Source organism: Papio anubis, chromosome X (genome assembly GCF_008728515.1).
Source record: "Papio anubis isolate 15944 chromosome X, Panubis1.0, whole genome shotgun sequence".
NCBI classification, from domain to species: Eukaryota; Metazoa; Chordata; class Mammalia; order Primates; family Cercopithecidae; genus Papio; species Papio anubis.
Window position 1 is genome coordinate 93,796,125 of NC_044996.1, and position 15,239 is coordinate 93,811,363.

Here is a 15,239-nt window from a genome sequence, read left to right on the forward strand (position 1 = left end):
CCATATGTTTGTTAGCCATTTGTATATCTTCTTTTGAGAATTGTCTATTCATGTCCTTTGCCTACTTTTTGATGGGGTTGTTTTTTTCTTGTTGATTTGAGTTCCTTGTAGATTCTGGATATTAGTCCTTTGTCAGATGCGTAGTTTGTGAATATTTTTTCCCACTCTATGGGTTGTCTGTTTACTCTGCTGATTATTTCTTTTGCTGTGCAGTAGCTTTTTAGTTTAATTAGGTCCCATTTATTTATTTTTGTTTTTGATGCATTTTCTTTTTGGTTCTTGGTCATGAATTATTTGCCTAAGCAACGTCTAGAAGAGTTTTTCCCTATGTTAACTTCTAGAATTTTTATGGTTTCAGGTCTTAGATGTATGATTTTTGTATAAGGTGAGATATGAGGATCTAGTTTTATTCTTCTAATTCTTCAAATTGGCTTGCCAATTATCCCAACACCATTTGTTGAATAGGGCGTCCTTTCCCCACTTTGTTTTTGTTTGCTTTGTTGAAGATCAGTTGGCTGTACATATTTGGCTTTATTTCTGGGTTCTCTATTCTGTTCCATTGGTCTATGTGCCTATTTTTATACCAGTAGCATCCTGTTTTGGTAACTATACCCTTATGGTATGGTTTGAAGTCGAGTAATGTGATGCTTCAGATTTGTTCTTTTTGAACATCTTGCTTTGGCTCTGTGGGCTCTTTTTTGGTTCTATATGAATTTTAGGATTGTATTTTCTAGTCCTGTGAAGAGTGATGGTGGTATTTTAATGGGAATTGCATTGAATCTGTAGGTTGCTTTTGGCAGTATGGTTGTTAAGTATATTCCTAAGTATTTTATTTTTATTTTTTGCAGCTGTTGTAAAAGGGATTGAGTTCTTGATTTGATTCTCAGCATGGTCGTTGTTGTTGTACAGCAGTACTGTTGATTTGTGTACATTGACTTTGTATACTGAAACTTTACGGAATTCATTTATCAGATCTAGGAGCTCTTTGGACGAGTCTTCAGGGTTTACACATACCATATGATTCACCCAATTAAAGTGTATAATTCAGGCCGGGCTTGGTGGCTCATGCCTGTAATCCCAACACTTTGGGAGACTGAGGTAGGAGGATTGCTTGGACCCAGGAGTTCAAGATCAGCCTGGGCGACATAGTAAGACCCTGTTTCTACAAAAAATTTAAAAAATTTAAAAAAACTAAAAAGTATGTAATTCAAGTTTTCGGTATATTCAGTTTTGTGGTTGGGCACGGTGGCTCATGCCTGTAATCCCAGCATGTTGGGAGGCTGAGGCGGGCAGATCACTTGAGGTCAGAAGTTTGAGACCAGCCTGGCCAACATGGTGCAACCTCGTCTTTACTAAAAATACAAAAATTAGCCAGGTATGGTGGTGCATGCCTGTAATCCCAGCTACTCAGGAGGCTGAGGCGGGAGAATCACTTGAACCCAGGAGGTGGAGGCTGCTTGAACCCAGGAGGCGGAGGCTGCAGTGAGCTGAGATTGTGCCACTGCACTCCAGCCTGGGTGACAGAGCCAGATTCTGTCTCAAAAAAACAAAAAACCTAACTGTTTTGTAATCATCACCACAATCCAATTTTGGAACATTTTCATCACCCCTCAAATTAAACCTCCAACTTATTAGCAATCTATCTCCTTTCCCCACACCCCATGAGCCCTAGGCAACCAGAAATTTACTTTCTGTCTCTATCAGTTTGCCTATTCTGGACGTTTCATATAAATTTAATCATACAATATGTGGCCTTTGTGTCTGGCTTCTTTCACATAGCAATGTTTTCAAGGTTCATGCATGTCGTAGCATGTATCAGTATTTCCTTTTATTGCTGAGTAATATACCATTGTATGGATATATATACATTGTGTTTACCCAGTCATCATTTGGTAGAAATTTGGCGGTTATTGGGAATAATTCTGCTATGAACATTCATGTATAAGTGTGTGGGCCTCAGTTTCCATTTCTCTCAGGTATATACTTGGGAGCAGAATTGCTGGATCATGTGATAACTCTATGTTTAACTTGAGAAACCTCCATACTTTTCCAAAGTGGCTGCACCATTTTACATTCCCATAAACAGTATGTGAGGATTCCAGTTTCTCCACACCCTCTCTGACACTTGTTATTATATTTTTACTATAGCCCTCCTAGTGGGTGCAAAGTGATATCTTGTGATTTTGATTTACATTTCCCTGATTGCTAATTATGTTGAGCATATTCTAATGTGCACATTGGCCATTTGTGTATCCTTTTTACAGAAATATCTATTCAAATCCTTTGCCCATATATATGTTTTTTGAAACAGTCTTGCTCTGTTGGCCAGGCTGGAGTGCAATGGCACAAACATGACTCACTGCAGCCTTAATTTCCTTGGCTCAAGGAATTTTCTTACCTCATTCTCCTGAGTAGCTGGGACTATAGTCACTTGTGACCACACCCAACTAAATTTTTTAATTTTTATTTTTAGTAGAGACGAGGTCTTGCTGTGTTGCCCAGGCTGGTCTCAAGCTCCTGTTTGCACATTTTTAATTGGATTATTTGTCTCTTTATTATTGAGTGGTAAGAGTTTTTTAATATATATTCTGGGTCATATATATGATTTGGCAATATTTGATTATACCAATTGTCTTGAAAATTTTACCTTCATAGTGTTATTTAAAGCATATAAGTTTCAAATTTTGATGAAGTTCAATTTATCCATTTTTAAATGTTTTTACTTTTGGTGTTGTAGCTAAGAAACCATCACCTGATCCAAGGTCTTGAAGATTTATCCCTTTTATTCTAAGAATTGTATAGGTTTAGCTCTTATGTTTAGGTTTTAAATTCATTTTAAGTTAATTTTTATATATAGTATGTAGGATTCCAACTTCATTCTTTTGCATATGGATATTTGGTTGCTTCAGCACTATTTGTTGAATAAAACTATGTTTTCCCCACATAATTATTTTGATACCCTTGTTGAAAATTAAATATGAGAGCTTATTTCTGGATTCTCAGTTTTATTCCATTTACTTATGTGATATCTAGCCTTATGCTAGTACTGTAATTTTTCAAAGATTAAAAACAATGAAAAATAAAAATTATATTGCTGTATCTTTGTAGTAAGTTTTAAAATTAAAAAAAGATATGAGTCCTCCAATTTTTTGATCCTTTTCAAGTTTATTTTGGCTATTCTGGGTGCCTTCATTTCCATATGAATTTTAGCATCAACATGTCAGTTTCTGAAAAGAAGTCCACTGGGATTGTGATAGGGCTTACATTTAACTCATAGGTCAATTTGGGGAGTATTTTCATCTTAACCATCTTAAATCTTCCTGTCTATGAACATGGATATCTTTCCTTTTATTTGGGTCATGTTTAGTTCATTTCAACAGTTTTTCGTAGTTTTCAGTATATAAGTTTTGTTCTTCTTTTCCTAAGTATATCCTAAGTATTTTTTGATTGAGCCATCAGTCTTGAATCACTTTCAATTTCCTACTTCATTCCCCACAGACATATTTACCTCTTCACCTATCTCAAGTATCTTTATTTTCTGTTTTAAAGGTTGGACTGACCCACCTATTGTTCAAAGCAACTCAACTACCTTGGGACTTCTCTCCATCAATTTTTCTCCCTCATCTTAGCCCTTCCCTTGCTTTTCCCTGCCACCATTTCCTGTACTTTCATCCTCTTCCTCTTTTGTAATCTCCGTTTCTAGCTTAAAAACATGCTCAAGACACTCTTGCCACATGCATACAAAATGAAAAGCAAAACAAAATAAAACCTTTTTTTTCAAGGTGGAGTCCTACTCTGTCACCCAGGCTGGAGTGCGGTGGCACAATCTCAGCTCACTGCAACCTCTACCTCCTGGGTTCAAGCGATTCTCTTGCCTCAACCTCCCGAGTAGCTGGAATTACAGGCGCATGCCACCACTCCCAGCTAATTTTTTTTTTTTTTTTTGGTATTTTTAGTAGAGACGGGGTTTCACCATGTTGGCCAGGCTGGTCTCGAACTCCTGACCTCAGGTGATCCACCCACCTCGGGCTCCCAAAGTGCTGGGATTACAGGCATGAGCCACTGTGCCCGGCCAAAATAAAACTCTTTATCTGCATCCACCTCCCACCTGCTGTCCAGTTCATCTCTTTTTTGTACTACTTTTTAAGTACACTGACTCACTGTTTCTACTTAGCTCATGTTCCATTCAGTCCTTTAACCCATTGTAATGTAGCTTTTGTCCCCTAGCACTTCATTGATGGGCCTTTAGCGGAAACATTGATGATTTTCTAGTTTGCAAATCTAGTCGACAGTTTTGAGCTTTATCTTACTGGAACCCTTTTGCTACCTGTGACACTGGTGTCTTTTCATTGCTTTTGGCACTCTCTAGCCTCTTGGTTTCTGGGCCATTAGGTTTTTCTAGTTCTCTCATCTTTCTGACCTTCCTTTTCTATCTTCTTTATAGGCTGTTTTTGTACCATCTGCCCTCAAAATTTGGTGTTCTGTTGGTTTCCAGCTTTGGCTCTCTGATTTATCTCCTTGAGTGATCTCAGCTACTCCCATAGTTTCAAGTGCCACCAAGCCATCAACTTTTGAGGCTTAGTCTTCAGCTCAAACCTGTGGTCCTAGGTTCAGGCTTATATTTGTCTTCTATTGGCCATGTCTACCGGAACGTCACACAGTTACCTCAAACTGAACATGTCCAAAAGTGAACATGTCCAAAAGTGAATTTTTGCTTTCTGCTAACATGGTTCTATTATATTCTGTATCTTGATCACCATCCACTTAGTCACCCAAACCAGACACTCAGGAGTTCATCTGGGCTCTCTTTTCCCTCCCTAATAATCTCTTATTCAATCATACTGATTTTTTTACCTTCAATTCCTAACTTAAAGCCTGACCACTCATGTCTTAGACTTCCATGTTTCAATTATGGCCTTATAAGAGGGTGCCATCATTAAGTCTTGCTGATTTTACCTCCCAAATATTTCTTGGATTGGCATTCTCATCATAGAGAATCTCTCCTACTGCTACCCAGGTTTGAGATCTCATTCTACTGCCTGGATTACTGTGGTAGTTTCCTACGTGATCTCCCTATCTTCAATCTTGTTCCTTTCAAATTCACCTTCCATACAAGCACCAGAAAGATTTATTTAAAATTCAATTTTAGGATTACAGTTCTGGGTAAGATATTTAAGCATCTGTTACCCTTTGTTTCCCACTGAACACTATCATAAAACCCAGAAAGAATGCATGGCACAGCTATTTGAGAATTCTGAAAAGTAAATAGCAGCAAGCAGATTGGAAAACAGCAGAATGTGAAGGAGCAACAAACTCATGGCGAGTTTCCCACATTTTGTTCTCTGTCAACTTAATCCAGTCAGAAACCTTGAAGGGAGCACTATGGTACAGACAGAAAGCTCCAGAAGAAGCTTTCTAGTTCTGGCTTGAGAAGTGAGAGAAGGAATTCCTAAAGCTTGTGGTTGGGGAGGTGGAAATCCCCATCTTTTTATTTCTCTCTTCCTTCACATCCCAACCCTCAGGCAATCATACAGCAACAGCAACAATGATAGCAATGGGAGCCTTCGACAACCAATACTCTCAGGGAATGGACCCATGATCTCTATTTGAGGTAGAGATGGACCCCAAGAGAGCAAAGCACATTCTGTTGATTTTTTTTCTCTTTCTGTTCTCCCAATGCTTAACTCCAGACGTGGCACAATTGCAGACATGAACAGTTTCTGACTAGTGGACTGAAAGGGAAGTACTAGGAACTGGGGAGTACTGGGGAGAATGTGGAGAAGTAGGAGCTTGGGAAAGTAACCCCATAAAGTTTTTTTTAATGTGCTCTTTGGTGTGTATCCTCAACCTGTATGTGTGTTGATCCAGATCCTAATTAGTATACTAAATAGTTTGAGAACTGAGCTGACAGACACCCATCTGGGTTCTAGACTGACCATTTCATGACATACACAGCAGACAGATCCAGATAGCACTGCAAAGGCTTAGAAAACTGAGGTTGAACCCTCAGCCCACGGAAGGCAGATGGAAACCTGTGTCCTGAACCTAATCAAATTGACTGCAAAAGCAGACATACATTTTCCATAAAATTTAAACCAGATCTACAATTTTATAATGTCCATGCAGGATATACTCCAGAATTACTAGGCATATGAAGAACCATTGACATCTCAACTTGCATGGCAAAAGACAACAGCCAAGGACAAAAAGATATAGGTGTTGGAATTATCCAACAAAGTCTTTAAGTCTGCTACCATAAAAACTCAAATGAACAATTGCAAACACTTTTGGAACAAATGTTAAAATATAAATGTTAAGCTATAGAGTCTCATCAAATAGGAATTAGAAGAGCCAAATGGACATTTTAGGATTGAAAAATACAGTAACTGAAATTTAAGAACTCACTGGGTGGACTCAACAGAAAAGAGGGGACAAAGGAAAGAGTAAAGTTGAAGGTAGATAAATAGAAATTATGCAGTGTGACAGAAAAAAGATTGAAAAAAAATGAACAGTGCCTCAGGGACTTGTAGGACAATAACAAAAGGTCTATCAGTCATGCTATTAGAGCCCTAGTAGGAGAGGAGAAAGAGAACAGTGCAGAAAAAATATTTGAAGAAACAATGGCTGAAAAGTTCTCAAGTTTGGTTAAAGACACCAACCTGTAGGTTTAAGAAAACAAGTGAACCTCAAGCAGGATAAATAGATAAATAATAGTCAAACTGCTGGAAAAGACTAAGAAAAACAGAGAAATGATGCATTATGTACTGCATAGGGGAACAACAATTTGAATGACTATAGATTTACCATCAGAAACTCTGTAGACCAGAAGGAAGAAACAAAATTTTTCAAGTGTTGAAAGAATGATCAATCCAGAATTCAGTATCTAGCAAAATATAACTTTCAGGAATGAAGGTAAAACTTAAAACACAATTTCAGATGAAGGAAAACTAAGAAAATTCACAGCAAGCATATCTGCTGTAAAATAATTGCTAAAGAAATTTATTCATATAGAAATGAAATGGACATAGAAAGTGGAATGATAGATAGTGGAGACTCGGAAGGGTGGGTGATGAAAAAATACTTGGGTACAATGTACATTATTTGGTCGATGGATATACTAAAAGCCCCAACTTGACCACTGCACTATCTATGCTTGTAATAAAATTGCACTTGCACCCCATAAATTAATACAAATTAAAGAAAGAAATACCAGGAGGGAAATTGGAACATCCAGAATGAAGGAAGAGCAACAGAACTGGTAAGTATCTGGCTAAATATAATAGACTACTCTTCTCTTAAGTTTTGTAAAACATATTTGTTGATTGAAAGCAAAAATTACATTTTGATGGGATTTTTGATGTATGTAAATGTAATACATAAGACAGTAATAGCATAAAGTGGAGAGAACAAAGGGCTCAATATGCTGGTAGGGTTTTTACATTGCAATTGAAGTGGTAAAATGTTGATTTTAAGTAGACTGTGAAAAGTATATATTTTGTTATCCCTGGAGCAACTACTAAAAAAATTATACAGAGAGATATCAAAGCCACAATAGATAAATTAAAATGTAATACCAAAAGTTCAAATAATCTAAAAAAAGCAGGAAAAGGGAAACAGAGAAGGAAAAAAAAAACAGATACCAAACAGAAAATTTTAAAATGGCAAACCCCAATCCGGTCTTATCAGTAATTACATTAAATGGTCTAAACATACAAATGAAAAGACGTATTGTCAGGATGGATTAAGAAAGCATGACCCCATGCTGCCTACAAAAACTCATGTCAAATATGATGATATAGGTAAGTTAAAAGTAAAAGGCTGAAAACAAATGCCATTTGAAAACCAAAAGAAGGCTGGAGTGGCTATATTAACATCAGATAAACTTGACTTCACTGCAAAGTGTCAGGAATAAAGAGTGATGTTATATATTGATAGTGTCAATTCACCAAGAAGGCGGCAATCCTAAATGTGTCGTAATAACAGTTTCAAAATACTAGAAGCAAAAACTGATAGAATTGAAACAAGAAATGAACAAATCCATAATTATAGTTTCAGTAATTGATGGAAGCTAACAGACAGAAAATCAGAAAGGATATTGAAGAAATGAACACCATTAGACAACTGAATCCAACTGATGTTTATAGAACACTTCACCAAACAAACGGCAGAATACACATTCTTCTCAGGTGCACATGGGACATTCTCCAAGATAGACCATATCCTAGGTCATAAAACAAGTTTTAACCAATTAAAAACAATAGAAAACACAGAGTATGTTCTTTGGCCACAATTGAATTAAATTAGAAATCAATAACAGATGAATAATAGTAAAATCTCCAAACACTTGGAAATAACATACCTTTAATCCATGGGTCAAAGAAACGAAACCACCCAAAGGACCTCCAGTGGATGAATGGATAAACTGGTGGATCCATGTAATTGAATTCTATTCAGCAATTAAAAGGAACAAACTGTTGATTCACATGACATCTTGAAAGAATATGAAAGGCATTTCGCTGAATTAAAGAAGTCTGTCTCAAAAGGTTACATATTCTATGACATTCTTGAAAGCCCAAAACCATAGTGATGTAAAATTGATCAGTGGTTAGAAATAGGGTTAAGGTGTGATTATAAAGAAATAATATAAAGGAGATTTCTGGGGCAGTGGAAACTGTTCTGTATCCTGATAGTGGTGGTGGTTACGTGAATGTCTACATGTGTTAAAATTCATGGAGCTCTACACCAAAAGAAAAGGGCAATTGTATGATCATTTGAAAAATAGACTTAAAATTTAATTCTGATGGTCCTTCACTAGCCTACAGGGTGCAGTACAGACTTCTTAATGTGGATTACAGGGCCCACCCTGATGGTAGCGCCTCAACAACAAGGCTGTTTCCCCGCATAAAGCCTAAAAATGTAGTTTTTATGGGGGTAGACTGAAATGTGGTCCCGAAGGTCACAGATGTTTTGTCTCTAAGTAAGACACTTTTCAGTTGGGAAAATCAAGGATTTAGAAGACTCAAGTTCTCACTCCGGTGTAGCATGTTGTGGAATCCTGGCCTAGTACAGCCTCAGTTCCCTACCTATTAAACATGACTAAGAACTGGCTCCCCTGGGGTCACTATTAGTGTGACAGAAATTAAACTGTATTTAATGCTGAGCCCAACTGATTTTGCATTTGAACAGAATATGCCTTCCCACCTCAAACCCCTCTGGAGAGGAGAGGAGTATGTGATGTATGCATTGGGGGGAATAGATTATATTGTCAGATTTCAAGGTGCCTTATGCATTTTTTTAACAGTCTGGGCTACACTCTATCCCACTTTGCCTCCCCAGTAACTAATTCCACTGAGATTTGTATCCTGCAGAGAATTAGCTCCTGGAACAATTACAGTGGCATGTATTTCCCCACAGGATCATCCAGAGTCGCAGCTAAGTTTTAGAATTCTTCTTGGCAACCCCTTTAGTATCATGATCATCCCTGATGGAGATTCTTGGTTTGTGCTGCCGCTGTCCTCCCTCACCTGCCATCGTGACCCGCATGTGGCTTGTTTAGAGCTTGGATGACCACCCAAGCCCACCTGCCCCCCATTTCCACCACCATCCAACTCCCCTTATGCTGAGGTAAATGATGAGGCACTGGCACTGATTATGTTTATCCATTTATTAAAATATTTCAAGAAGCAATACTTTATTAACTTTGAGGACTGGTGTTCCATTTGGCGGGGGGAGAGGAATAGGCACACTTTGTGGACCTTTTTTTTTTTTCCTGCTTTTTCCTGTTACCCTGTAACTACCCCAGCTTCCTCCCCCAACCAGCCCCTGGCCCTGCTGCTTATTTGCAGGGGCCTCTGAGGAAATAAAAAGCACAGAGCAGAAAACAACAATGGATTACAGATTAGCTGACAAATAGACAAATGCAATTCCATAAACCATATACCCAAGCAAGGTCTCATATAGGATGGAATGGTGCTAATGGGTTTGGTTGCTTTGGTATTATTTTCCACCTCTCGTGAAACAAAAATTCTTCCATTTGTGTCCTGAGGGAAGATGACGTTGACCCTGACTGTTTCTTCTGGCCCAGTTTTATTAAGGTAAAAAGTCTCTTTCTTATTCTTACCCTGCCCTTATGCACACAGCACAGGGCCTTTCTGGAGAACGGGACCCATAACTGTTTACCTCCTATAGTAATGACACCAGAAGCAGTTGGTGGCAGTTCAAATATATTGGCCTTTTCTTCCCCACTATCCTTCTGGCCAGGAATTGCCTACCCAATCAATTCATCAGAAAGTGCTACCAAAGATACAACCAAACCCTGGAGCTTTGGGTCTTAATGATGTCTAACATAATTGAGATGGATATTTTGTGTTTGGTCCCACCACCCAAGCAACTGTATTAATTACTGCAAGCAGTTAACAAAGTCCTTAAAGGAGCTCACACTCCCAGGGCTAAGACAACTCCCTTGAGAGAGGGATCACTTCTTGCTTTGTTTCCAAGTGAGCATATGCAATAACAGGTGCTTGGCAAGCTATCTTCCTTTTTGGGAAACTACTGGTAACAGCAATTTAGGAGGTAACTGAGGGATTGAGCAAGCCACACCTGCTCCTGGGCCTTGTCATCTATCAACTCTGCTCCATGAGCTGACTCTAGCCCCAAATACGTTTCATTCAATATCATTCTGACTCAGAGTGGGAGGACAGGGTGGGTGAAAGGGAATCCACATGGTACAACAGAGCAACAGCAGCATCACTGTGCACAAAGACCTAACTATTGCAGCAAAGTAAGCACAAGAGATGGAGTCTTATTACAGTTTACTATCATCAGTGATAAAAATAATTACAAGACACTGCCTTGCTTAGTCGCTGCCAAGATAAAGCTACCTTCTCCCAGGACTTCCTTCTGTTGTCCTAAATTTTGCTCATTTGGAAATTTTCCCCTTCGGCAAAAGCTCTTCTGAAGAAAATGCAACTTGGTTCCCACTCTGTGAGTGTGTGTGCAGGTGTTAACACATGCAGCCATGGAGGAGCCAAGTCGGGCTACAATGGTGAGTTTGCTGATTTCATCTAATACCTCCTCCTGGGAAGAAAGACTAATAACAGAGAAAGCCAAAGACACAGCAACAGCACACTCACTACTCAAATATGTACAATAAGCTAACACATTCTGATGCTTAAATAAGTTTTAAATGTTTTCTGTCATCTTTTTCCATTGACTTTCTTCTCTAGTTGTAGAGCTAGGACTTAGTTTGGCACAGCAATCAGACATTTGGGGACTATCCCCTTGTTAATATTTTTCTCCTCACCCCTGCGGAGGTGGAGCACAGGTGGCTGGTTTAAGTGGGTTAGGCTGGTGGAGTTCCAGAGTTGAGAACCAGTGCTTGGAATCTGGATTGTGCACCTCAATGAACCAGCCGTTGGACTGAATCAGGTAATTGAGCACACTAAGTTTGAGAAGTAGGGAGAGGCCAGTTTTCTCTTGATAAGTGGGAAGGGACACTTAACTAAAGGTATGAGTCAAGGGTGGGGTGAAGATGCAAGGCTGACCAGAGAGAACCTCTCTGGGCATTGGGGTTTGATTAGATTTGCCTGACTGGGAGAAGGCTTTTTGAAAAATGTGAATTAGGATTTGGAGCGATTTAGGAATAGTTTGTTTTCGTGAGAAATTTGCAAGAGGAACCACAGGAAAGCAGAGGCTTCTAGCCTTCATTTCTCCAGGCCCATGTTTTTTTCTGATCACTTCAATGCCCCTCTGTACTCAAGGGAAAAGGGCAAGATGGGAGATTTGAAGGTGACTTGAGGACTGATCCAACAGCCTGTCCAGAAGATGAGGCCAAGATGGAGCTTGTGGGGAAGGGCCTAGGCTGTGACTTAATTGTCAGGCAGTCCCTAGTTCAGGCATCTAAGTCACAGAGCTCAAGGCCTGGTTGCTCCATACAGTCTTTTTACTGGGGAAGGGCACAGTTGCTGATGAAGAGTCTAGGACAAATAGAGCAAAAAAAGGCAGCATGCCAGCTTAAACCCCTTCTTTAGGGCATTGGTGTTTTTGTTCCCCTTTCCATGGCCTGGCTCAGAATTTTAAGGGGGCATCAGAATCAGCTGGGCCATAGATCCCAGCCACCTCTAAGACGCTGAAAATGCACCAAAAGATTTAGAAGCTCCACCAAGAAATAGGGCAGTTGGTAGAGGTGTATGTGTTATGTAGAGTAAGGGGGAGTGGGAAGGGATTCCTGGATTAGCACAATAAATTATAGGGTCACTTAGAGGTCGAGTTGTATTTTCAGTTCTTAAAAATATATGTGTGTGTGTGTGTATATATATATACATCTTTATGTCTCTATACATAATCTATACTGCAGCACAGCGGCAAAACATTTAGTTAAAAATTCCAGCAAGAATGCAGGCAAACACTCCATGGAGGCATGCAGGCTAGGATCAAGGCAGCAGGAGGGGAGCCTGTATGGTTGCCATGAAGGGTGAGTTCCAACCAATGAGCCCACCCAGCCACCAGAGCACCACCTGGACATATGCAGACATAGAAGCACACATGGAAAAACACAAAGGGTTTGCAGAAAGAGAGAGAGAGAGAGAGAGAGAGAGAAGTTACCACATCTACAAGAAGAGATTTCACATGGTCATCTTAACAGGAAAGTGGACAAGCCCCCAGGACCTAGTTCTCATTTTAATGAGCCAGCTAGAAGAGATCTGAAGGTGCAAGTTGCAGTTGGCAGGGATTCGGAGAGACACACAACCAAGCCTGGCTGTCCTGCCTGCCCCCTTCTCTTCATCTCCCTGGGAGTCTGTGTGTCTTTTCATTCATTCCTTAGCATTGATAGTTTCTCTGCTGGTCAGAGAAAACTATTTCAAAACTCCCTGAAGAGGTGAACTCCCTTGAATCCTTTATAGATCCCAGGCCATTCATAAAGCGCTTATCCCAATAAACATTATAGTTGCTCAAGATGCACAAAGAGAAGGAGAACTGAACAAGACAACTCAGAACAAGAACCTTTGGCCAATGAGGAAATGTAAACCTCTAAGGAGACCAGATTAAGTCCAGGAAAATGCATTAGTGAAAAGAATTGGAGGGTCTTTCTTGGTGGTGCTCATGTTTGTTCTGAAATGATTTAGTCTAGCCTGTATTGAGGTTTTGAGAGTTTTTTAAGTAGAATTCTCAATGTTTTGAGTTCTTCCAGCTTTCAAGGGCTACAGTTGAGATCTTGATGGTGTTAGAGGATCATCGCCCTTTCCTTCATCTTCACAATGTCTGCGGTGCCACAGACTTCCTTCAGAGGAAAAAAATGGTATAGAAATAATGAGGTTAGCACACTGCCAGATGCCTAAGTATGTGGACCCAAAAGAGAGCAAAAAGTCTGTTAGAAGATAGACTGGTTTGTTCCCACTTTACTAACCATCTCTGAATCATCAGAGAAAACCAGCTAAAACCATGTGAGCTAAAGACAAATGGGATGAATTTTCAGAACCTGATAATCTATGGCACTGATATCGACTCCATCAGAGTCTTTAGAAATATTTGCAAACACCATAGTCTCCCAATTGACAGACTCTTAAGGAATCAACCAGTTGGACCATACCTGAGAAAATACAGCTTGATTCAAGAGATTCTCTCTCTTAGCATTCATGCAAACTCTTAGTTCCTTGAAAACAAACTGCTACCCTCTGTCCCTTTCTTTTTTTCTTTTCTTTTTTCTTTCTTTCCTTCTTTCTTTCGTTTCTCTCCCTTTCTCCTTCCTTCCTTTCTTTATTCTTTCTCTCTTATTCCCCTTCCTTCCTTCCTTCCTTCCTTCCTTCCTTCCTTCCTTCCTTCCTTCCTTCCTTCCTTCCTTCCTTCCTTCCTCCCTCCCTCCCTCCCTCCCTTCCTCCCTTCCTCCCTCCCTCCCTCCTTCCTATTTCTTTCAAGATGAGGTCTCACTTTGTTGCCCAGGCTGAAGAGCAGCAGCACGATGACAGCTCACTGCAGCCTCAGCCTCCCAGGCTCAAGCAATCCTCCCACCTCAGCCTCCCAAGTAGCTAGGACTACAAACGCACACCACCATGCCCTATTATTTTTTTATTTTTTGTAGAGACGGGGTCCCACCATGTTGCCCAGGCTGGTCTTGAACTCCTGGGCTCAAACGGTCGGCCTGCCTCGGCCTTCCAAAGTGTTGGGATTACAGGCGTGAGCCTGTTCCTTTTTTTCCATGTCCACTATTACTACATCTCTCAAGCTTCCGGGTTGTCTAGGACCAAAATTTAGGAGGGGCCACCATGGACATCAGAATTGGCACAACTGAAAACTCTAAGAGAACCTTTTGAATCCACTGATATGTCAATAGTCTTTAAGGCCAATTCTGAAGAAAGAAGAAATGGAACCAAAATTCAAACAATAAAACATATAGATATGTTGCTTTTCTACCAATTACTATAACAGGAACAAAAGTGTTTAGATAGGTCACGGAACCTGTTCCTGACTCTTAAGAGTGAATCAGGCAGAAAAATCACTGCCTGTTAGCATTTTTGTTTTCTGTATATGTCATGGAGACCACACAGGTTCTTCCCTTACCAGTGTCCATATCACTTTCTCTCACCTTGTCCAAGATATGGCTTGGTATCACTGCTGACTCCCAGATGGCCTCCCCCTTCATCATCACCATTCCCACAAACATTTCTAATGGGGGCTTTAAGTTCCTGGGAGGTAGCCAGGCTGTTGGGGGAAGTCTTCATGACCCCTCTGCCTGTAGGGGAGACTTACCAATAAAACTCTGGGCACTCTGGCCTGATTTAGGCTTGTGTTCCTCTTCTAGCTTTTTCTTTCCCAATTTGGGGAACTTAATTTTCAGCCTGAGGCTTCTACTGTCAGTGTCCGAAGATTTTTCCTAAGAAACCACAAGAGGAAGGTCAAAATGTTAGTTGCCTAATATTCAAAGATAATTGCTAGAGTCCTGGAAAAGTGGTAAACAAGAATGGCTGCAGAGAACCGGGAGATCTGCTCTCTATCCAGGTATGAGAAACACCCCCATCACCGGTCGCATGCCCTAGGAAAGCAATTGATCCTTACTAAGAGGCTACTTGATGCCAGGTGCCTTGCTAGCATTAATAAATGCTCTCATACAACTCTCAAAGCAACCTTGCAAAGTGGTTATTAACATCCCTGTATCAGAGATGAGGAAGCAGAAGCTTGGAGAGGTTAAATATTTCACCTGAGCTCATGTGGCTGGGGATTAGAAGGATGAGATTGCTAGCGCC

The 15,239-nt window shown here is 40.0% G+C and overlaps 1 protein-coding gene across 1 annotated transcript in view; it reads right to left on the bottom strand.

The window, feature by feature from the left end:
* Positions 1–9,649: 9,649 nt before the first annotated feature.
* The window catches only part of DGKK (diacylglycerol kinase kappa), a 109,300-nt gene continuing 103,710 nt past the window's right edge, over positions 9,650–15,239 (bottom strand). Inside the window, exons 27-28 of the mRNA XM_009197613.4 lie at positions 14,746–14,869; positions 9,650–13,279 (exon numbers count right to left, since the gene is read on the bottom strand). Coding sequence (XP_009195877.2) covers positions 13,200–13,279; positions 14,746–14,869 — 204 coding nt within the window. The 3' untranslated portion in view covers positions 9,650–13,199. The remainder of the gene's footprint in view (positions 13,280–14,745; positions 14,870–15,239) is intronic.